Genomic DNA, 25476 nt, shown 5'->3' with positions numbered 1-25476 from the left:
ATTACTGATGGCTGTGCACAAGAGGTCATTAAAGGCCTGGATCTTGGTTTTTATCTAAGATACTCTGACTCCACATTCAGTCTCTCCAGAGCCCCGATCAGAGCCTCCATTGACTCTGCAAAGATCATAGCATCGTCAGCAAAATCAAGATCAATGAATCTTTCTTCACCAACAGGTGAAAGGGATCCTGCGAAGTCTCGGGACATCCCACAGGGCAACCCAGTCAACTGAGTAAAACACTTTACAAAAATCGACAAAGGCTGCAAAGAAACTCTGCCGATATTCACATTTGCACTCGATGAGAACCCTTAGTGCTATGAGGCAGTCAGTGATATACTTCTAGGCATAAAACCAGACCAGTCGTTGGTAGGTGAGCAAAGGATCATGGTTCCTATTGAGCATGACCCTAGCAAGGACCTTACTCGGCACCGAGAGCAGTGTTATCCCCCTGTAGTTGCTACCATCCAGGCAATCACCCTTCCCAATAGGAACAAGTACCATTTCCCAGTGAGTTTGGATGATGCCCATCTCCCAAATGGAAGCAAAGATTGCTTGCAATGCCAGGCGGACACCTTTGCCACGAGCCTGGTTAAGTTCACCCCATATACCACAGATCCCTGCAGCCTTCTCTACCTTCAGCTGGTTCATCAACTGTGCAATCTTAGTGAGATTGGGTGGTTCACAGCTAATTGGAAAATCAGCTTCAAGAACAGTGGAACTAGCTTTGAGCACTCCTTAATTAACAACTGAACATTAAGAGCAATGGTTTTTAGTTTCAAAAAATTCTGCAAGTTGCTGATGACACATTTTTCAGTTTCTTAATATTCCCTAAATATGGTTCCATCCTGCAATCTCTTTCATAATCCTGCTTTCATTCTGTATTGTGCACCAGAAAATTAAATTAAACTGCTGAAATAAGATTTAACTACTAGAATTTACTTCAGGAAGCGGTCCCCAACCAAACAAAATGCAACAGATTTCTTCATTTGCACCTGCATCAGGAATGAAGTAGCTTCCAAAGCACAGGTAGTGCAAAAGACACTGCTGCCCAGATTTAATTCAATATAGGTTAAATTTTAGTAAAATAGTTTGTCAATGGGAAATATCCAAATATGATAAAAACAGACCATCATAAAGGCGTCCATGGTCATGTCAATGTATGAGGCTCAGACATTCTCTATGTGTTTGCATCTGCTTTAATTGCTTCTGATTGTTTTGATTGTTCATTTTGAGCACTTCACAGATATTTCTTTTTATTTCTTATAAAAGGAGCAAACCATGTTCTCAGGCATGCCATATTTGTGGCCTTCATACACAAAGGAATGTTCTTATTGCAGTCAATTGATGTATCTTTTGGGTAGTCCTGAGAAGGTTGTGTTACAGTAATCTAGTCAACTTAAAACAAAGTGTGAACTAATTTTTAGGCATCTTGCAAAGTTATAAGTGATCTTATTTTTGCTAGATTTCTTAAGTGAAAAAATGCTGTCCTAGTCAAGTCAAGTTGGGGAGCATGCACTAGTACAGTGAGTTGCCGCACCCAGCACACAACGAAACAGCTCAGGGTCCCGGTTAGCAACCCCCCCAGGCAGACATGCAGTCAGTCTCACCCTCTGGAAATGACCCTCTATCTGCCGCAGCCAGGTGTTACTTAGGCGACCCCTTGGCCTGGTCCAGCCACTCGAATCCCCAACAATGAGGATCCTTGAGCTAGATCACCCTCAGGGAAATGCGCCACATGGCCGTAGTGCGTAATTGGTGCTCCTTCACAATGCAGGTAATGTCCCTCATTCGGGAATCCATGAGCAACCGCCCATTCGACACAAAGTCAAACCAACGGTACCGAAAAATATTCCGGAGAGAGACAGTACCAAAGGAGTTCAGTCTTCGTCTCATGTCACTGGATAGCGTCCCCCACCCCCCCATGCTCTCCCAGTCCATCTCTTCATAGGAAGAGTCACCAGAGACATGAATGCCACTGCCAAGGTAAGTAAATCTTTCGACAAGGTTGACACTCTCTTCGCAGACAGACACACTGCTGTGTGCTGTGCCTAAGATGTTATTAAAGGCCTGGATCTTGGTTTTTATCCAGGATACTCAGAAGCCCAGGCACTCGGACTCCTCGCTCAGTCTCTTGAGCGCCATGATCAAAGCCTTCATTGAGTCCGCGAAGATCACAGCAGCATCAGAAAAGTCAAGATCCCTGAATCTTTCCTCACCAACAGATTCCTCACAGCCGCTGGACCCCATGACCTTGCCCAACAACCATTCCATACATGCTTTAAACAGAGTAGGAGCAAGAACACACCCCTGACGAACCCCTGAATCAACTGGGGAAAAAACAGCGCTTCTGCCTCCACCCTGCACAGTACTCACCAACCAGTGTGAGGTTGCTGGATATCATGAGCGACTCTACTAGTGATCTGATTAAAATTTAGGTCAGATTCAATAATTACCCCTAAATTATTTACCTCTCTCTTGAGTTTTAAGCCTAATGGATCAAGTTTATTTCTAATATCCTCATTATATTGATTTTTGCCAAGCAACAAGATTTCTGTTTTCTCCTTATTTATTTTTAAAAAAATAACTACTCACCCACCCAGAAACACAAATAAGACATTGGGTCAGTGAACCAAGACAGTCTGGGTCATCAGGCGCTATTGATAAATAGAGTTGTGTGTCGTCAGCAAGTAATGCCTTGAGATAATCTAACCTAATGGAAGCAAGTAGATTGAAAAGAGCAGTGGACCCAGAATAGATCCTTGTGGAACACCATCTAGAATATCATGTGTCTTCGAAGTATAATTGCTATAACTAACAAAGAATTTTCTACTTGTTAAGTAAGACTCAAACCAGCTTAAGACATTACCAGAGAGGCCCACCCACTGACTAAGGCGATTTATAAGAATATTGAGATCAATGGTATCAAATGCGGCACTCAGGTCTAGGACGATGAGAACAGATAAATGGCCTCTGCATTTACCCGCAATTCACTTACTACTTTAACAAGTGCAGTTTCTGTACTGTGATTTGTTCTAAAACCTGACTGAAACTTGTCAAGAACAGAATGTTTATTCAAGTGATCATTTAGCTGCATAATAACTGCCTTTTCTAGGGTTTTACTTAAGAAGGGCAGTTTAAAAATAGGTCTAAAATATTCAAAAACAGAGGAGTCGAGATTATTTTTCTTGAGCAGAGGTTTAACAACAGCAGTCTTAAGACAGTCTGGGAATACCCCCGTATCTAATGATGAACTTAATATGTCAAGCGCACCACCAATTAGCACATCGGATACGTCTTTGAAAAAACTGGTTGAATTGGTATTGAGTGAAGGACACTGAAATTATTCTAAATAGATCGGGTAAATTTATCCTGGTGAAAAAATTTAATTTGCTTAAAATAGAATGCCAGGGTTTAATAGGATGAGTATTAGGAGAATATTCTATATTATTTCTAATATTAATTTTGTTGTTAAAAAATATAGCAAAAGCTTCACAAGTTTCACTGGAAGTTTGTTGGATGCATTCTATTGAATGACCAAGTAGCACAAAAACTTTGAACAGGTATAACAAAGTAACACTGCAGATATTGCTTAATTTGCCTTAGTGGCAGATGTGTATGTGTGAGCATCTTGAGTTTTTCCCACAAATCACAGAAGCAGCTAACAAGTGGTAAATAGCGGGCCAGTTTGCCAGTCGCATATTTTGAGCAAAAACCATTTGGTTGCAAACTAGTGTCAGTAAACTGATGCTTCATTAAATCATTACAGATATTCATTTCGTTAGATTACCAGTTGCATAATATACTTCAAAAAGGGAGGTTTTTCCATAACAAACGCAGCTTTAGAAAAAGTGTAAAAACAGTACACGTTTCTCTAAAGTATATAAAGTCAGTACAGTCCAAATATACACTTCAAAAAGTTTTGCAGAATAACAGAAGAATTACAATATGAGATTAAGTTAAGCAATTTATCACAAACAAAAGATGCATCACAAGTGCCACCTTTTGGTCATTTTTGCTAGCCAAGCTCATAAAATGGTAGGTTATGTTTGAAATAGTCCGGGCAGAGGTAATACTGCACATTATGACAATATATAGTTTCAACTATTTGCATGCAATGTTGATCTTTGACAATCTGTTGTCAGGAAATGTCAAGGGGTTTGCGCTGTCCTTTAGCAATATTTTTTACAAGTGCCACTGATTTATCAATATCTTCCAGCATTCTCTCTAATATTTAGTAAAACAGCTCCTCAGGTTGTATGGGTAAGTAATTTTAAGCTCTGATCCCATTTGTCTAAAAGTCAGGCTTCAGGTTGTTCTGGTGTTTGCTTGCTCTGAGCCCACCAGGTGGCACTGTCATTCAAATTGTATAAAAAAGGAAAGAAAAAAAACAACTCAAATGTCTTCCCCTGATCATATCTGGGAGGTGTGCAAATTTTAACTGAGATTGATTTAATGGTGTTAATTTGTATACTGGAGATACAATATATATGCACACACACAATCACACAGATTTTGAGCTTTATTTAGTAGTTGATCAGCTTGATTACCTGTTTTTAAATTTAAATTTTATGACCAAGTGGAAGCAGTTAGAATTTTCTTTTTTTAATATACTACAGACTGCTTATGTTAAGTTTTCATTTAATGAACTGTAATGCATTCTAAATGATCTAATATACAAAGAAATGTTCAGGACCCTGGAGACAATTTAACTAACCACTGTACAGAGGCAATTTACATTCAAAGCATCTTATCTACAGTGCCTTAGTAATTTATGACCCACATGCATTGATAGATTTGTTTTGCATTTTACCAGTAATTTAAAACTTTAATGCATCTGTTTTGTTATTTAAGGAGTTTATGGTGTTTTTAGTTTAAAATGGTCAGATAAGTTTTATAACTTAAGGGTAAAATTGAATGCAAAAGTAACAGATCGTATAGATATGAACAGTATCAAAGCTTTTGGACAGTTCCACCCAACAACAGAGTAGCTAGCCAATCATTTGTGTGTATTGTCACATTTTCCAGAATCCCTCATGTGATTTTAACATAAATATGATTTGTCTGGAAAAGAAATGACATAGGAAGCAACATCAGAAAAAAGAAAGAGAGAGAGACCATTTCATCTGGATGTTGGAGAAGATAACTTATGTATCACACCTATTGCTGAATCAAGAAGCTGTCCAGGACAACATCCATCCTTGACATTGCTGATTGTCAGTAACCTAAGACTATATATATCTCCAAAGTTTGATATTTCATTTTCTGTTATACTTTCTTCTATTGGTATTATTATACTTTAACAAATACCACCTTGCTTTTGCAATTATATACTTTTTCTTTATATCTAGAGTGATTTAAGTAATAAAGTAAATATTCAGGCACCTGCTACAGGGGAAGATTGCCATTTTCTTATCTTTGCAAGGTTTATCAAGTCTGGGAGGTCACACCTCAATCGGAAGAACAAGTGCAGTAAAAGTAAGACACCATTAGTAGGAAAGTGGCATATAGCCAAAAGGTGTATGAACCTTCATATGTCTCTGGGACACCTGTATGTTGTTAGTGCCATGGATAGCGAGTGGCGTACTGTGGACTGACAGGCATTTTAGGCATCACTCATTTTTACCTAGGGAAATGATATCCTGTATGGAATACTAGAGAGTGACTGGCAGTTAGGCATCACTCATACTTAATTGTGCAAATAGGATCTCTGTATATGTATCTTGTGTATGTGGTAATGTTAAGGTGCAAGTGTGGAACACATGTATTAAGTCTCACTCATCCCTCAATAATGTACTTGCTTAGTTGGAGTTTTACATTGTGTCCATAATTGCACTGTAACTACTATGTAATTACCTGTACAAGCACAGTATAACTATTAGTTTTTATTCCATACTTACAGTGTAATACAAAGTAACGCTATAGTTTATTCAAGTTTATATAATTACAATGTAACAATTTATCACTGATCCAAAAACAAGTGTACAGTGATCCCTCGCTATATTGCGCTTCAACTTTCGCGGCTTCACTCCATCGCGGATTTTAAATGTAAGCATATCTAAATATATATCACGGATTTTTCACTGGTTCGCGGATTTCTGTGGACAGTGGGTCTTTTAATTTATGGTACATACTTCCTCAGTTTGCCCAGTTGATTTCATACAAGGGACGCTATTGACGGATGGCTGAGAAGCTACCCAATCAGAGTACGTATTACGTGTTAAATAAAAAACTCCTCAATGATATACGATATGCTTCCCGCGCGGTGCTTCGCACACTTAAAAGCTCTAACAGCCCGTATTGATTTTTGATTGTTTGCTTTTCTCTGTCTCTCTCACTCTCTCTGACATTCTCTGCTCCTGACGGAGGGAGTGTGAGCAAAGGGGCTGTTTGCACAGAGACTGTTTGCTTAGAAGATACGGACCCCCCTCTAAAAAATGCTGAGACTACCTTCACATTGATCCCTTCATTGCGGCTGCTTTATCGCGGTGCTTCGCATGCCTAAAAGCCCTATTGATTTTTGATTGTTTACTTTTCTGTCTCTCTCTGACATTCTCTGCTACGCGCACTCCTTTGAAGAGGGAGATATGTTTGCATTCTTTTAATTGTGAGAAAGAACTGTCATCTCTGTCTTGTCATGGAGCACAGTTTAAACTTTTGACTAAAGGGTGTTATTTCATGTATAGAGGGCTCTAATAATGTTAAAAAACGTATTTAGAAGGTCGTAAACAGGTTTTCAATGCTCTAACTCCGAAAATATTAGATTTATAAATAAAGAATCCTACTTCGTGGAAATTCATTTATCTGCCTGGAGCGGATTAACCACGATAAACAAGAGTTTACTGTATAACTGCTGCTGAGAATATTTATAAACAGTGTGGGAGAGTTTCTAAGGGCTTAAAATATATAAAAATAACCACACAAACATATGGTTTCTACTTTGCGGATTTTCACCTATAGCGGGCTGTTCTGGAATGCAACCCCCGCGATCGAGGAGGAATTACTGTACTTACATAGTTACAATGTATTTGTATTTTTAAAATGTAATCAAAACATCAGAGTATATATAACTACAACAACTATGTAACAGATGTTCCAAGGTCTGGGCAATTTTCATTGAGAATTGCAGTGATAAATAGGTTTTCGATAATATTTCAAAAACTGTTTTAAATGGTAAAAACATCTTTGCCAATTGGTCATAGCGTTTGCCTCACAGATCCATTATCCTAAGATGCAATTCAGTCTGAAGATATGTGTGTAAAATTTCTATATTCTACCCAAGTCTTCCTATGTGTTCTTCATGGGTTTTACTGCGACATCCCAGGGCCATGTAGGTTGGGTTACGTGGCCATCTGTGTGAGAACATGACTGCTGGTATGTGTGTCAGTGGGCCTTGCAGTGGGATGGCTCCCCATATTGGGCCGTTTCCTGTCTTGTGCCCAGTGATGCTTGGAATGGCTCTGCAGCCCTGTGTACTTTGATTGAATGATGCAATATTGGCAGTATTATGTTAGGGATGGATATAATAATAGCCCAAAAATTCAACAATAAACAGAGTAACACAACTACAAGAATGTGACAAAGGCATGTTTAAGCAAAACATGTCAAGGAGGTGCCCCTCTAGATTTTGAGAAAAAGCGTTAACCATTTTGCAAAGGTGTTTTCACCATTTAAAAAAGATCTTGAAATATCATCGGAAAACCTATCAAGTTATCACTGCAATTGTCCAATAAAATTGCCCAGACCATGGAACATCTGTTACATGTTTTTATTAAATTTTGAAAGTACAAATACAGTGTAACTATGTAAGTACACTTGTTTTTGGATCAGTGATAAATTGTTACATTGTTATTATATTAACTGTAGAATAACAATGACAACTGAGTAATTAACGTTACTTTGTATTACACTGCAAGTACGAAGTAATAACTCATAGTTACACTGTACTTATACAGGTAATTACATAGTAGTTACAGTGTAAATTGGACACTTAATGGAAAGTGTTACCCATTTTTGTTTTAAAGCATTGTTGGCTGGAATGTGTTTATTATGTTAATTGAATGGAGGATCTGGATGATGAAAAAGAAGCAACGCAAAAGTGAAGGTTTATAAAGTTTAGTTTATTAAGCCAGTTTTCAACCCCCTGTGCTTTTTTTTTTTTAACCTATTGTCAGTTGCCGCAGGTGCATGGTAATCTTAATGAAGAGTGCATTTTTATCTATACTAATAAAAGGCAAAGCCCTCACTGACTGACTGACTCATCAGTAATTCTCCAACTTCCTGTGTAGGTAGAAGGCTTAAATTTGGCAGGCTCACCCGCTACAGCTTACTTACAAAAGTTAAGCAGGTTTCATTTCGAAATTCTACGCATAACAGTCATAACTGAATCCTACTTGCGTACATATATACAGCCATAGCTTGCAGCTCAGTTGCCGTGTCAGGTGGAGTTGCGTCAGCCATCACCACACCTCCCATGTAGTTGGCTGCCTGCCTATATTGCGTCCCCCATACCCATGCCTCCCACGTAATTGAGTGCCTGCCCATATAAGGTCGCCCGTCTCCAGCAATCCAATAGACACGCTGCTGCTACGAGGTGTTTGTCATGCCTAAGATGAATACGATTTTTACGAGATACAAGTTTAATGAGAAGACGCAGGGTATAAACAAGACTTTTGATCACTTTGTAACAGAGTTAAAATTGCTGGTGAAGGACTGTGCTTATGCAAACGAAGATGAGATTGTCAGGGATAGAATAGTGTTTGACACAAACTCAGCGAAAGTGCGACAGAAACTTTTAAGTGCCAGGTCTGAGCTAACATTAAATAAATTCATGGACATCGCAAGATCGCACGAGATAGCACAACCACAGCTGAGAGCCTTCGATGCATGTACTCCAAGCGGCTCACGTGAACGCTGAACCTGACTGTGAACGCAGTGCACACACAAGAAGCAAGAGCTCCAAAGAGCGCTGAGCAAAAAATGCATTACACAATTGAGAAGGCAGCAAAAGAATATGAAGCATGTGACGCATACAAGCATATTCATAAGTGCAGGTACTGCGGAAACAAAGCACACGGTGGAAAAAGTCAATGTCCAGCTAAAGGAAGACCGTGTAAAAAATGTGGTAAATTGAACCACTTTGCTAAAGTTTGCAGGACTGGGAAAGGTAAACCCGTGCATGCAGTGTGTGATGTCTCAGATAAAGAGGAAGACGAGCTGTTTATTGATACAGTAAGAAAGGAACAACCCTCTGAATCTGAACAAGCCTTTGTAGACATATCAATAGGAAAGCAAGGTGTAAAGCTTAAGTTTAAATTAAGTTCATAGACACGCTGCCACTAAATATTCGCAGACATATCCACAACTTAATACCGGGAATGCCTATTAAACATCTTAGATTCACGAGTACCGATTTGGGTAGTGTACATTTCGATGAATGAAGCCTGTTATCTTTACAATGGTTGACAAACATGGAATATAACTTGAACACAACACATCCTCCAAATATAAACCTGATTGAAATAAATAATGATAATCAAATCCTTGATGACAGCAACACTCATAACAGTCACAAAACAATTACATTGACAATCATGTTACGTTATTTTTAAAATGTTTCCTTTTCATTTTCATAACTTCTTTAACACTACTTCTCTGCTGTGAAGCGTGGGTATTTTGCTAGTTATACAGTATAATAAGTGTTTACTTGGGGAGTGTTTTTTCGCGTATCTGTCCATTATATATGTCTTCATCACACAGGTACCTAGAGATTATTAAAGAAGTCTACACTAGACAGAGGATTGCCTTTTTTGTTTTAATCTACAGCTGTCTGGAAATGTGCTACTTTGGCAGTATTCCAGTTTTCCAAAACTCTTTAGTGGTGACCTCCTAACCTTTTGAAGGATCATTTGGCACGTACTGTATTTTTTATATATTATTTAATCAGCAAGTAGTCCTGTTATTGATTAGTAGTACTGAAATGATGATAATGAAGGATAAATTCCTTCGGTGAAACAATTAGTTTTGTGGCCAGCAAAATGTTAATCATTTTGTTTTAAGTTGGTGGTGATTTACAGGAGCGATCATCTGGCTTAATTAATATACAGAGTTTCAAATTAAGTGTAGAGAAATCTTTCAAAGTCGCACATGCCTAATTAATGTTGCAAATGTGCACCTTTCCAAATATTTGCAGTGGTTTAACAGATGCAATATGTCATCACGGAGTCTGCCTGAACTGTTTTAGGTGTTCAAAGAAATGCTTGCCAATCAAGCCACCTTCACAAGGTTTCTGGTTTTCTATTGTATAACTTTCTAATAGGAATTTCACCAAATAATTAGGTTTATTTCTTTATCAGCAGAAACAGCAAAATGAAGGAGAGCATTATTTTAATTTGTCAGGTATAGTGATAGAATGAGGTCAATTTAACATTGTATGGTGAAATTGAGACACTTCTTTATAAAGACAACACTTATGTAAGCCTGGGTTATGAAAGTAGCAATTGCATCAGCTTAAACTGATGGTGAGTACATTTTTCATTCTGCAGCCACTTATCCAGGCTTAAGCACTATATTAGATTGTGGCTGGGGGAATTCAAGTCTTTCATATGGGTGCTACTTTTAATAAATGCAAAGGAACATCCCTCTTAAAAGTCGCACACTACCATATTAGTTTTACATTAACACATATGCTAAAATGTAGCAGTCTGCATAATTTTAACATAAACGGTTCCAGAAAAAAATCTGCTAGTGAGTAGATGGAAAAGTGAACAATTAAAAACTCAGGGATAAGCTTGTGAAAAGACACTGCTCAAGCATATGAAGTTTCCTTGGTCATGAATGATTGTGAGAATTCTTTGTAATAATATGATCCACTGTTGGTTTCTGCCTTGCATAGTTGCTGCCAGATTAAGTTTCACCTGTCAGCAATTTTATCAAGTACGTTAAGTAAAGGTATGGATGGTTGCTTAATTTAGTTTATTTGCATGCAGTTTCAAAAGTTTAATATAGAGACTGTCAGTAGAGTTGTTTGTTGTTTTTTGCTTTATGGCCCTTTTGCCATCCTTTTGTGCAAGTGATATTGGTGTGAGACTGGGTGGACTTTTAAGTTGTTAATTCTCCTGGAATTTTTTTGGAAAAAAATTCTTAAAGATTTTCTTGCAGTTTTGCATTTAAAAGAGCGCAATACTAAAATCATTGAAATATAGCTGATGTATAGAAAGGTTAGATTTTCATTTTAGCATTTTACTTCATGAGTCATATTAGATTCTGAAGTGCAAGAAGTTTTCTGAAAATCTGTCCATAGGTAAGATGCAGTAATTCCTTTTTTGTTTATATAAAGTGTAACCCCAGTACAAATAAAATAAATTTTACTTGCCTCAGAACCTGACACATTTGTGAGTTATGTTATGTGAAGCACCAAATATTTCACTTAGTAGCTGCTTATTGATGATGCAGCCTTAGCCAAGTAGTCATTAAATTGTCAGCTTGTTACCTAAATCTTTCCTTGTCCCAGTGGTATAGTTGTGTGTTTTTGTTAGGAGAAAGCACTAATACCTCAGCTTTCAGTGACACTTGGATGTTGCTAGAGTGAGCATTCAGTTCTTACTTGGGACTTTGTCATTTTTATTAAGCTTGCTAAAATTATTGGGAGCAGAAGAAAATTACTGATGTCAGCTGTATGAGGCTAGAAGTATTAATTATATTATTAAGGTATGTGGCATTATGTTTTCATTACCTATGCAACTGGAGTATTCAACCAACAATGCAGGAAATGCCGACCATTTCTTTTCTAGGAACTTTGGAATTCACTTTATTGAAGAGTTCATTTTTTACCACACCATTTCAAAAGGGTCCCTGTTTTCAGTTCACTAGAGCCACAGAATTGAGAAGGAAGACTTTTAAGATCAGATTTCCAAATTATCTTATAATCATTGGCAAATTTTACTTTTTTTTTTTTTTTGTATTTCTGGTCCAATATCTGACCACTTCCAAGTGCGTAGTTAAAGGAATTTAAACTCCCCATTTCCCTCTGTTGTTTATTCTCTTGAAAAGCTTCTCTCAAACCTGGTTTTGGGGTGTGTCTTATATAATCTTTCTACTATTGCTCTTCTGCACCTTCGGTTTCTTCTAAGGACAGATTTTCATATTCTGTGTGTCTCTTGCAGTTTCTCTGATTTTGTCCATGATCTTTCCCTTTTTTAGTAGCTTCTCTCTTCTATTTACATCCAGCTATCATCTGCAGGTTTTGTATCCATGGATGCAACCAACTGCTGATAGAAAAAAAGTTACAAGAAGTTCCAAAAAGCAAAATTTTAATTTGTTGCACGACAAGCACTACTCTAAATCCATGCAAATAAAGAGATGTGTAGTCATACTCTGTGGGATGCTGGCTTAAGGAGAGGAATGGCAGAGGGAAATAGGTTTGGGCGAATGCACCAGCCCTCTGCTCTCGCCCCTCAAGACAGAGTAATGATTCTTCAAGCATTTCACTTACATAAACCTTGTTGCAATTTTTACTTCCTCTGTAGTCAAGTTTGTTTGTCATACTGGCACTCTGCCAGTGGCCGTGAGCGATTGCGGTAGGACCCGTCTGAAGACCTCACTAAATCATCCAATTGGCAGAAGTGATGGTTGCTGTGTGCAAAGTCCAGAGACTTAATCAGTGCAAGCTCAAAGGCTGAGGGAGTGTAAAGTTCTCTCTCTCAAGAAAATAAAAATCTTAAACCTTTTGAAAGTAGCATGTTGCTTGCCGAAGTGGGCCGGAAGGTCAGTAAGAAGGAATCAAGCATTCTCACAGTAAGGCTGAAATTCGTGCGTTAGTGCTATAATAAGTCATCTAAACACACCATGAAGTCAGCCTTCAGCCCAAACTGAGGACCAGAGCACTTTGGAACAGTTTTTCATCAAGGACATCTCTGTACTTTGCACCCTTCAGCATCTCTCTGGCTACATCCCTACAGCATGATGCTGCCATGATCATGCTTCATCTGTGAAACTGTATTGTACAGGTTATAAGCAGTGCTGTTTTCCTCCAGACATGACACTAATCTTGGTTTCATAAGATAAGGGAATCTTTTTTTTTCTTACAGACTTTTAAGAGTTCTTTATTTGTCTTTTGGCAAAATTCGAGTGGACTTTCAATGTGTCTTTTACTGAGGAAAGGCTTCTGTCTGGCTACTGTGTCATGAAGCCTAGACCAGTGGATTGTTGCAGTGATTGTTGTCCTTCTGGAAATTTCTGTCATCTTCAACCAGGTTTTCTGGAGCTCAGCCAGAGTGACCTTCAGGTTCTTGGTCAATTTGGCCAGATGGCCAGCTTTTGGAAGAGTAATTTTTGTTCCAGACATCTTCCTTTTTAAAATTATGAACACAGCTGTTCTCTTGGGAAACTTTCAATGCTGTAGGAATATTTTGTAGCCTTTCCCAAATCTGTGTCGTGACACAAACCTGCTTTTAAGCTCTGCATGCAACTCTTTGACCCTCAGGGCTTGGTTTTTGCCCTGATTAACATTGTTAATTGTGGACCTTCTGTGGACAGGTGGGTGACTTTCCTTATCATGTCCAATCAATTGAATTAACCACAGGTGAACTCCAAACAAGGATGTTTGAACTCAAATCAGGGATGATCAATAGAATGGGATAAACCTGAGGTAGATTTCAAGTGTCATGAATGTTCTGAATACTTCTGTAAATGTGATGTTTCAGTTGTTTTTTTTTTACTTTTAATAAATTTCCAAAAGATTCTAAGACTGTTTTCACTTGGTCATTCTGGGGTATTGCCTGTTGCTTAATGTGGGTAAAAATGAATTTCAATGATTTTACAACAAGGCCACAATAGCAAAATTTTTAAAAAGTGAACGGACCTGAATATTTTCTCAATCCATGGTAAAGTCCTAAGGAGACTTGTCACTCATAATAAAGGATTTCAAGTCATATTTGATTAGACTGATATTGAATAAATCACTAGATATTCTTGTTTTCAAAACTAATTGATTAATTAATTAATTGCGTCACCTCCTTTAGCATCACTAACTTCATACAGTCATCTCCTATGGCCATTTATCAGTCACTGACATTTTGCAGGGTAAGATTTTTTTCTCTCTCTTTTACAAAACCCTTCCAGATCTGTGAGGGTTGAGGAATATCTTGTCTTAACTGCCCCACGAAAGCATTTCAAAAGAATTCAGTTCACCACTTTGGTTCAGCCATTTCAGAACATGAATCGTCTTCTTTCTAAGTCATTGTTTAGTGGACTTGAATGTGTTGGATCGTTGTCACGCTGAAACATCTATTTAGTGGTCTACTTTAGTTTTCAAACTGATAGGCTAATGTTCTTTTCAAGAACTTCTAGATATTTCTCAGAATTCATGATTCCATCAGTGATGTTAAGTTGCCCAGGGCCGACGTTAAGAAGAAAACCCCATACTCTTACCACCACAGTGCTTGGCAGTAGAGATAAGGTTCTTTTTGAGGAAGGTGTTAGCTCTTCACCAATCATTGGCCCTCTTATACGCTAGTAGTTCAATTTTGAACTCGTATGTTGAGAGTCTTAAGGTGTCTGAGAAATTTCAGGTGAACAGTTTTGTTCCTTTTTGAAAAAAAATGATATGTGGAGGGCCTCTTTTTAGCACTGTTGTCATTGTTTGAAATGCCAGCAAAGTGTATACTATATGCCCAAAAGTGCATTTACATGTTCTTTTAGAAATGGCTCGATAATCTTGTCCATACTTACAAACATCCACTTTTTTTTTTCCTCAGTTCTGTTGATGTTTTTTTAGATTGAGGCATGATGCAAGACTTGACAGAAGAGTAACTGATTCATATTTCAGTTTGATTGACTAGCTTGTTGATTAGCTTAGTTAACACAAAATCATTGACTCAACCTCCGTCTACTTTACTTTGATGTAAATCATAGCACTAAGGGTCCATTTATTTTAGCACATGCACTGTTTTTACATACTGTGTTTATGTTTTGCCGCTAGGACATTTTATTTCAAAGCAAAGAACAAATTGGTAAATTTATTACAGTTTATTTCAATTAGGAAGGCACAAATTTGGATTAAATGTGAGTTGGTTTCAAGCCCAAGTATTAGCTCAGATTAAGCCTAACAATCATTTTAATCCTTATTACCCTGGCTGGTTTGGCTTCTTTCTCTCCCACCTCACTTCCAAGCCTCAGTTTAGGCACCAAATTTATTCCTGTTTTTAATACTTGTTTACCAAATATTCAAAAAAACCTGAATTTTGAGACAGTCCCAACACTTCCTTTATAGCTACCAGCAGCAGTTTATTAATCTTTACACTGTAGCTCTTTCTCTTTCCTGGTCTTTTATTTTTAGTGGTTAAAGTTTCTTCAGTATCAATGTTCAAATTGTGAAGACTTGCATTTACTATTTTAATTTTCTCTTCTTCTGTTTAGCCCTTTAATAGGCTAACCTAATAATTTATAATATGTTATTTCGAGATACAGTGGTGTACATCCAACACTTTGCTTATGTTGCATTGTGATACCCTGCCTAATGACTTTATCTGTGAAAGCCACTATATAAAAGAAAACATGGTTTACATCCTGTCATGCTCTGTCTGTCACTTTTGAATTTTTGTATGTGTCTTTTCCCCAGATGTTGCTAATTTGGTTCCTCATCTTTTCTTTCATCACTTGTGCATCCTATTAAATTATTACAAACTTACTTTTATTGACATTTGATGATTATGAGTAAAGTGTATGGTTTGTAAATTTGTGATCCTGACTTATTCTTAATGCGAATGAAACTAGCACACAGTCTATAGACATCAGTTCTCCACCTATTGTGAATAAAGTAGTTTAGAGACATTTGAAGAGCAATGTTAAATTAGTGCTTTTTTTCTTCCAGTCCTAAAAACCTCAGTTCTACTTGGTTACATTTTTTGTGACTGCAAGAAACATGGTCCTAGTAATATTAATTTGAATCTCTCTGGCTGTCTTTGTTTCACACATAATTTCTGTTTATTAAGGGTACAAAAGACTATTTTTATTCTACCCAATAGCAGTTCCAGACCAGTTAAACGGTAATATCCTGTCTTGATACATGAAGTAAAATTTTAAAAAAAATGTAAAAAAACTGTTTTTATTTGTCACCGTCGCCAGAAGCCGAAAGCAAAGTCTAAAACCTGATTATCACCCAAGACAAAGATATATATTTTAGTTCTGTAGATCTGATTGTCATTTTTTTTATGTTTTTTTCAGGATGAAAGACTCAAGTCGTAAGAACGCCGTGTTTGCACAGTTTCGAAGGAATGAGAGGGATAAGCAGAAGCTAATTGAAACAGTGGCCAAGCAACTGCGCACACTAATTAACTCCCAGCAGACTTGAGAATGGGTTGCCTAAAACATTCCAAGGATTGCCCACCTGATGCTCATCTTGTCATTTCTCTACATTATTGTATATTCTCTATTTTTAATAGTACTTTCTACTTTTGAACATGCAAGCTTTGCTAGTAGTACCAATTTATAAAAGTAATGGAGTTTCAGGTTAGCAGAATGTTTGTGTTTTCTATGAACTTCATTTTTGGCTTAATTTCTATATCTGGCTGGCCTTTTATATGCATTAGGTGATGTGTGGTTTCTAGCTGGCATCAGCATTGGTGATAAACCCCTCTTCCTGACTGTGTGCCAAGGAAAAGTTCAATATGTGTCTTCCCCGACTAAGCCTCATACTTCTTTACAATGTTTATGAGGAGGTTCCTGAGGCTTAGATGTTTTAAGAGACTGAGTATGTGTTTCGTAATTCAAGCAGATCTGTGCAGTCTCATTTCTACAAAAGATTGTGAATATAATTATGGTCTTTAGTCTGCTTGTTGATCCCAAAGACATAGTTCACCTTTTTTAGATCTGTCTAACACTGCGAAGACAGTAAAATGTTTGGTTCAGTAACATCTTTAGCTTAATCTAGATAGTCACTTTGTAATGACTTCAGTTTAGTTTAGATGGTCGCTCTCAAGAACATGTAGAGTTGTAAAATTCTCTCTGCTGTATCCGTGCTTGTAGAATCGGTGCTTTTAAGGCAGTAACTCAATCAAATGACACACAGGTAATTATTTAAATATCTAGTGTCAAACAACAAAACACTTGCAGTTGTCAGGAATTTAATAAATACTAATATTTATTATATTTTAATTAATTTTAATATAAATGTTCAAAAAATGCATTTTTATTTTATGGTATATGACATCAAATGACTGGATTTGCATAATGTGTATTCTTACCAAATAATTATCTGACTGGTGAGAAGATATCTAATGTCAAGCATGAGATAACCTGAGGAGCATTGTACTTTTCCTTCACAGTGTTTAACATAAACACACCATTACATGACTAAAAGAAAACTTGCTGAGAGCTGCACAAATGCGAAGTGCTTAGTCAATTTACACCATATTGTTGAACATTGTTATGCAATTGTCAGTGAGTAAATGGTGAATCATTTAAAGTGGCCACATATTTAAGGCCAGCTTATTTCTTGGAAAGCTCATCTCCAAGTAGCATGGTATTTTCAGATATTGTGTTTATTGTCTTTTCTGCTAGAAGTTACTTCTGACTTAAACAAAAGATCATTGGTACAGTAATTATGCTAGATCAGCTATGACACAACTTTGGTACTTAGACTACCCTTCACAAATTTTTTTTGGGGTCCTGCATAAACATTGTAACAGAATAGAATCTATTAAAGACCTGTGCCAGCTGGCAGTAAATTGCAGCCAGGATGGCTGTTTTTCTGACATTATTGTCCTCAATTCTTATTAAGGAGAACTGACTATGTGATGACAGTGGTACGTGAACAGCACAAGATCTGCTTGGTTTTCTATAGGTAGATTTTGGTGACTGCTAACTTAAACCGTTATAGGTCATTTTGCTGCTTAAAAGCCCTCTGCTGATGTTCAGTGGACAGCTACTGAAGTATACCCTGGAACCTTCTCGGGGGACCTGGATTTAATGAATTGGGATGAAGGATTAAATGACAGTTGCAGAAAAGTTAAGCGTGAGCTCTTACAGTTCTACTGAGACTGTCAGCTTTTAGTGTAATTCAATAAGTCCCAGTTGTCTCAGTGTTACCAAATACACGCTGTCTCTACTGTACAGCTCCTAAGTTAACCTGTTAATTGCCAGCTGCCCTATCCAATGGCTCATTTACATTTGTCTTCTCAATATGCCATGCCACATGGAGAAGGATGCAAAAGCAGAAGAACTGTAAAGAAAATGAATAGTGTGAAATCAACCAGCTTCACATCTAAAAATAAAGGTGCCTTTTTCTTCACCTTTATTTTTTTGAAAGATTTCATGTTTTTTATCTTTTATCATTGTATTAAGTATATAAAAGTAATCCATTTCAGCATTTATAATCCCAAATTTCAGTACATTTTTATGTTTCTATCCTCTAGCCATCCCAAACTCGTTTAGAATGTGATGTCTGTGAACCAGTTAAACAGTGCAGCAAGCCAGTCATCATACCTTGTTAAAACACCTTTAGTAAAAACATTCATATTCACATTTGCAGCAGAACTGGGACACTGGTGTTTTATATTTCACAAAACAGGCTGAAGTGTTTGACCCCTGTGTTCATTAGCTGTGTTTTCTATTTGGATGACTCTTGTATTGTAAAAGTGCCTTCTTCAAATTAAGACTTGCATACCTGCTGTCGTTTAACTGTCAGATGTTTCACTTTTGTCTCCCAGTAATACACAAATCAATCTGTTTATTTCAGATGCAGCCACATCTGTCTTGATGGGTATGGGTTTTCCATTGAATTTATTTTCACCTTGTCACGTCATTAAGTAAAGTGATTGCCAATGTAAACATGGCAGAGTAGCCATTCAGATTTGGATACCTGAGCAATAAATGGGCCTTGTTAACTCCATTTGGAGTGGTTCTCATTGTCCTTTTATAATCTGAATTATTAGACTTTTGATGTGTTTATTTACAGACAGTGATAGTAATTAGCTTTTTTTTTGTGTGTGTATATGAATGCCTCCAGTGACACCAAAATATAATTTTTTACAACTGTTTGACTTCAAGGGCTACATATTAAGGGATTATGTGCCTTCTTTGGCTCTTTTGATATTCAGTCTTGATTTTGTGATAGTGCTGCCATATTCAACTACTGTACTGTACTTCATTGTGAAATACTGACTATATTGCAACAGCTATCTGGTCAAGTGCTCTATTTGCTTTGATATATATATATATATATATATATATATATATATATATATATATATATATATATATAGGTAAACCTCTGACATCAAAAAAGGGAATGTTTTGACAAAGAGAATTAGTTAATCTGCTACACTTCTCATTTTTTACAATTACCGAGTCTACATCCTAGGTGGAGGATCATTAAAAATCTGGTAAATAAACAATAAAGGTATATAGAATGTAGGTGATGAATGAGAAGTTTAAAAAGGCACTTGTGTGTCACCTCTCCTAACCAGACTTGAGCCTGATGGGTCAATCTCGATGATCTAGACTGTAGCATTGACTCAACCTCACTCATAACAGTTTGTCTGTGTGAACCTCTAGAAGGCCTCATTTTCTGTGCCTCAGTCTACTTTTTAGAGCTTAGTCTGCTCTCCCTAAGATCTGGTGAGTTGTGGGTGTGATATACAGTAACCAGTATAAATATAATTTTCTCTGTTTGCTGTTAAAAACAGCTTGTCACAATGTTACTTTTCAGTGTTTCAGGATGGGATTATAGTATGGGATTTTGCTTTATGTAAAATTTAAAGGTTGTTTTGCAGCCTTTTTTTTTTCTTCTGTTTGACACAAAGCTACTGAGCTGTTCAATACTAAGAGAGGGGAGTATTAAATGGAACAAAGGGAATAAGAATTTTGATAGAGAGGTTTGGGGATTTTGGTTGTGCCTGCTGTCTTCAACATTGTATACTCATTGTAAAGTTTTATTAATGTTGCATATTTGCAATAAAAATTATCTAAGTCATGTGTTTTATTATTATTATTATCGTCTAGATTTTGAATGGTGCAGTTGAACAATTAATAGCTGACAGTAATTTCTCATTTAGTATAAGTATATTTACCCTGCGTGTTAAGAAAGTGGATGGTTAAAATTCACTTTCACCAACCTTTAATAAAGTTTACTTAAAAACTATTTATTTCTGCTTAAAGTTATTTTTGCTTTAATTTAATATACAGTATAATGGTCATTATTTTGAGTTGTCTATCCTGGGTACCAGTTTTGCTTCTGACATACATTTTCAAGTCATTTACAGTATTATTGTAACTCCCAACTGGCTAGAATAATGAAGACAAAAGCTATGGTTTTGAAAGGTCTGGGCTAGTCTCTGGTAAGTGAGGACTTTTCATTAGGTTAAACCCATTTACTTGTGTGTCTACCACTTCTGTTGTCACAGCTACAGCAGTCCTACTATTAATGGCCGTTCTTCCTACACATTTTATATATTGATGTAGCTGTTATTTGTATCTATGTTTTTTGTATCTAGTCCCTCAGGGAGAGGATGTGTGTTATCCTTCTCTTCTTTTAAGACACTTTATCTCAATTCATGCCAAGGTAGAAAGTAGCCTAGTAATTCTTTCCTGTGTTGGCTTTTTGTTACTAACTTTTCTCTGGTTTTTCAGAATGCTTATTTCATTCAGTATTAAGCTTTCAGAATCATTTTTTCTGATTTATTTGAAAAATAGAAATTAAGAGGAGATTGTGCGTTTTAAAATATGATTGCAGTGGCTGTTCTTTCAATTTCAAGCAAAGTATCTCTGGGGAACACCTTCTTTCTTTAGTTAGACTTTTATATTTTGCTTATCCCTTCCTCACATTCAGGAGATATTACAAATGCATTTTGCTTAAGGAACTTATTGGCTACAGTTTTACATTTTTGTGGTAAAATACACTGATTATAATTTTTGACTATATCAGTAAATGTTTTGGTGTAGATGCTATAAAAAAATTACATATATAATTTATATGTAAACAGATGCTGCACCATGAGATGTTCTATACTATTTGAATGTTACCATTATAAGTGAAGGTAATAGTAGGTGTCTGTGCCCTCCGGTTTACTACAGGTGAGCTCCTGTGTAACAAAAGTATAACAAAATTCATATACTATTGTGACCAAGGTTGCCAGTGATTCACCATCTCTAATGGCAGTGCTGCTGTGTTGTATGTGGTAAACAGTAAACCAAGGGCAAAGTAATTGCTTGTCCTCTGCAGGATCAAGTTTACCACATAACGTGCTTATCACACAATGTATAAAACTTTAAACACAGTGTTAAAAGATGCTTTTCAGTGCTCCTATTTTGAATGAAGTCTTGAAATTGTACCTGCCTTCTCTATACAGTAATAAAGTACCTGTATTTTCGTTGAAAACCAGGACTCACCTTCCTGTCTCTCAGACAACTCTGTGACCTAAGCTTGACAATACTTGTAAAAAAAAAAACAGCGCTCCTTAAGCTGTAAAAATGTTTTATTTGAAAATGAGACCTTAGATGTAACCTTTTTTTTTTAATAGAAATACAGTTATGAAACTAAAGAATGAAAGATGAAGATGAAGGCATAATTCTAAATGCTTTTGCCACATAATTTTTCTTCATTCCGAAATCCAGAACTTTTTCCAGGATTGTTAATTCTTCTTTCAGAAAACTTTAAGAACTGCTATGAAAGTCAAACAGTACAGTATCCCCACCTGACACTCTCGCCAAGACTGATCGTGTAATTACTGCATCTTTTTAACTTTTGTGCTCAGTATTTCTCAGACTTGTCCTTAAGTAAGGTAAAATAACAGATGAAAATTCACTAGATGAAGATAGAGTAATTAGCTGCCACATCTATATAGTGCAGCCATAATCAATTTCACTTTATGAGTTACCCACAAATGCCATATCAGACTGCTCAATCTGTATTTTACTACAGGTATATTTTCAATTTTTATAAAATATTTCCCTATTAAAGTATTTATATGTTGGTGTTTAAAGAAACTAAAGTTCTAAGAATAGTAAATTTTGTTTATAGCTTCAGTGTTTGCCATAACTTATCATAGAATCAGAGAAATTGCATTCAAGGCTTAAGAAACAAATAGTTGCTACATGTTATGTACTCTATAGACATCTACACCCTCCATCTTCATAGACTTGGTGATACTCTCTTGATTGCTATGCTTGATGACACCTTTGAGTACGATCTTTATACTAATTGACATTCTAATGGATACATTTACGGCCTTAAACTGCTGAACAAGGACTCGTAATAAAAAGGAGCTATTTAGACTTTCCAAATGTGTCCATATTAAAGTTATTTTCTTTTAAAAAGCATTTGGCCTGAATATTAACTTTTCTTTGGAGGGGCTTTCCCGCATTTTGAGTACAGCCACACCATGTAATATTTAACTAAACTGATAGGGTCTCAGCTTTCAGGGATTTTGTTTTCATTTTTGCAGTGCAGACATTTCTTCTTAGATCATTTCTTTAGCGGTATAAAATAGGGTCAATTTACAATGCTGATGCTAGAAAAAATAAATGTGACTGACTCAGCAAAGACCTTTCTGCAAAGTGGCCTTTAGTTGCCTATTCTAAAAAAATCTTACACATGAATAGGGTATTTTACTAACACTGAGATGAGACACATGATGCACTTAAGTGAGGCTCTTCGTATGTCAAGGGCGTGTCTGATGGTGCTTTTTATTATTTCTCCTTTGTTTCCATTATATCACATTGCATTCCCAGAAATCCAGAGAGCTTTGTCAGAATTAGACACAATCAGATCAGTGGGCGAAGCTGCACCTGCCTCTTAGAATGATTTATGAACTTTGTGATTCAAATCGAATTTTTGGGGGGAATTTGCCACAAACAGCTTGGCATGTAATGTGTCGCTGTCACAGCCCTTTTTCAAATTGAAGTAGAGCTAATTTTGTTATCTTATTGCTCTTCTGTTTACTTATCTTCCTTTCTGGAAGGCTCCCACTTATACTATAAATGCAGTTGTATAGATACAAAAAATTTGAAATCTATACTCCATATGCAATTCTTAACAAGTGTTCTGTTGAAAACAAAGTTGTATGGACTGTCATAAAGAAGGGATAATTTCTTGACCGTTTATCATCTTTTTTTGTATAGTGCCTTACACAGTGAAGCACAACTATCGCCAATTACAGTCATCTTCACATTTATTAGAAGCCTTGAAAAATCAATGAAAAGTAACAGAAAAAATCTATTATTTAATGTGGTTCTGGTTCTTGCATTTTTTTATTGTGTTCACTTTGTGTTTACTGTTTTTAACTGATGTTTATTATGCTTTGTGTTCTGTGTTACTAAAGTGGCATTGAATATTAATTATGTAGTACCATTAATTACAGATATTTTTGCTCCTTCCTGATTTCCTCTGCTTTTCTAAATTTTGGACTTTGCATGTGTTCAGCACTTCAAACAAAATCTAATATTAGATAATGGCATGTTAGTGAACCAGTAACACTTCTTCTTTGATTTATCTAATGAGAACAATTATACAACACCTGAAACCTTCAGTTATTTTGACCTTTACCATCAAAGTCAACTTGTTTGGAAGAACATTGATATCTGTCAGTCTAGAAAGGGCAATAGAGCCACATTTATCTATCTTCTGTCTCTACATGGAAAAACTTTGGACAGCAGTGAATCTTCCCAAGAGTAGCAGACATAAAATTAGGAAATGCAGGTCTTTGTTGTCTTAGCAAAGGTCAGTGTTCAAGATGCCACAATCAGAATGACACTTGGCAAATCCAATCTTTATTGTAGAGCAGTATGGTGGAGACCATTGCTAATTAAAACTAGCAGAAATGTCTGTCTCATTTGCCAGGATGAACCTGAAAGTTCTCCAAGCTCTTTAGGAGAATGTGTGATGAGGACAGATGAGAAAAAAGTGAAACGCTTTGGCCAACATGACATAAAGCAAACACATCAATTCCACAGTAAAAACACCATACCAATGGTAAGCCATTGTGTTGTGGAGTTCTTTTGCTTCATCAGAATCAGGACTGCTTGCCGTAATCGAAAGAGCCACAATTTCTGATCTGAATTTAAAAGTTCCTAAAGAGAATTTTAAATCCATACATTACCCATACATCAATTGAAACAAAAGCATAGTTTGGTCATGCATCAATACATTGTTTCAGAAAACAAAGCCAAGCTCTTCGGAGAAAAGCTGTAAAGAAAGAAATTAAAGTTCTGAACTGGCTTAGTTAAAAGTCCAAATATAAAATCCCAAATAAAGATAATGTGGCAGGACTAGGAATGAACAGTTTAGGTTTAAGAACCTACCAGTATCTCTAACATACGCCAGTTTGGCAAAGAGGAGTGGGATGAACTTCCTCCACAGCAATGTGATAGACATTTATTACATTTATATAAGAAGTGCTTGGCTAAATTGTTGCTAAAGGTGGCACAACCAATTAATAAGTTTAAGGAGGAAATCACTTTTCCTCATCATACCGGTTGATGTTGGATAATGTTGTTTATTCAAGAAATTACATATGTTTGTTAATAAACAAGATTTTTTGTTTACTGATGTGCCTTTTTTTCTAGTTTTATTTTTTTTTTGTCATCTAAGATCCATGTTATCACAATTCCTGGGCAGGGTGACATACCTACATGTTTTGCCACCTGGTAAAGAAGGAACCAGCTTTCAATGGGAAGCCATTTGATCCTAAAATCACATTATAAATGTATCTGACTAATGTTTTGCATTTTTTAACATGCAAATAACAAACACATAGCAAATCACCTATAGTGCTTTTCACATCCAACTATTTGTAACGTTAACACCATGTGTAATGAGCCTCTGTATATTTATACTTAAAGTTATGGCATGAATACAGTAAATTAATTTTAATGGAAAAATCAACCAAAATTTGAGTTTGTATTAACATTTTCCACCTTGTTTTTAAACTTCACCTTTATGTTAAGCAACTAGGCTGTTCTACCGGGATGCAAAAAGGAGGTCCTTGCTGAAGAAACTCATCTCTCATGTAGTACCATCAGACAAAGCAAAGAGGTATAAACGAAAAGAAATGAATGCCTATTAAATGATAGTGCGGTAGTTAGAAAACAAAGGTGAAAGGCCTTGAGCAAACAAGTACTGTGGCCCATTCAGTAAATTGGTGGATGGTAGAGCCCACAGGTGTAGATTCTCCTCACCACTGAAATCGGCAAGTCATCAAACCTGGCAGTACTCACTATAAAAAAAAAAAAATAGGCCAAGGAGATCTGTACTTTTAAATCACCTTGGCATACCATTCAACTTAAAAAGATGATTGTTAAAATTATTTTGTATAAATAAGTTCCTTGCCACAATATTGGAATATAAAGTATTACCAAAACTTGCTCTCTGGATTGCTCTTGGCCAAACTGAGAGCTTAGTGGGTGTGGGGACATGTACTAAGTCACCATATCCATGGCAAAAAGGCTATTTGGGAGGGCAGCCATACCCTAAATTGAAGTTTC

General features: G+C 36.5%; 1 protein-coding gene across 5 annotated transcripts in view; it reads left to right on the top strand.

Moving 5' to 3' along the window:
- The window catches only part of exoc6b (exocyst complex component 6B), a 608337-nt gene extending 588368 nt beyond the window's left edge, over positions 1 to 19969 (top strand). For 4 of the 5 annotated variants that reach the window (XM_039751926.1, XM_039751928.1, XM_039751927.1 and 1 more), the window contains one exon: positions 16222 to 19969. In XM_039751926.1, coding sequence (XP_039607860.1) covers positions 16222 to 16348 — 127 coding nt within the window. In that variant the 3' untranslated portion in view covers positions 16349 to 19969. The remainder of the gene's footprint in view (positions 1 to 16221) is intronic. The other variant, XR_005633442.1, reaches the window with a different exon arrangement.
- The last annotated feature ends 5507 nt before the right edge of the window (positions 19970 to 25476 follow it).

The sequence above is a fragment of the Polypterus senegalus genome, chromosome 4 (genome assembly GCF_016835505.1).
Source record: "Polypterus senegalus isolate Bchr_013 chromosome 4, ASM1683550v1, whole genome shotgun sequence".
Lineage (NCBI taxonomy): Eukaryota > Metazoa > Chordata > Cladistia > Polypteriformes > Polypteridae > Polypterus > Polypterus senegalus.
This window is presented reverse-complemented; position numbering and strand designations above follow the sequence as displayed.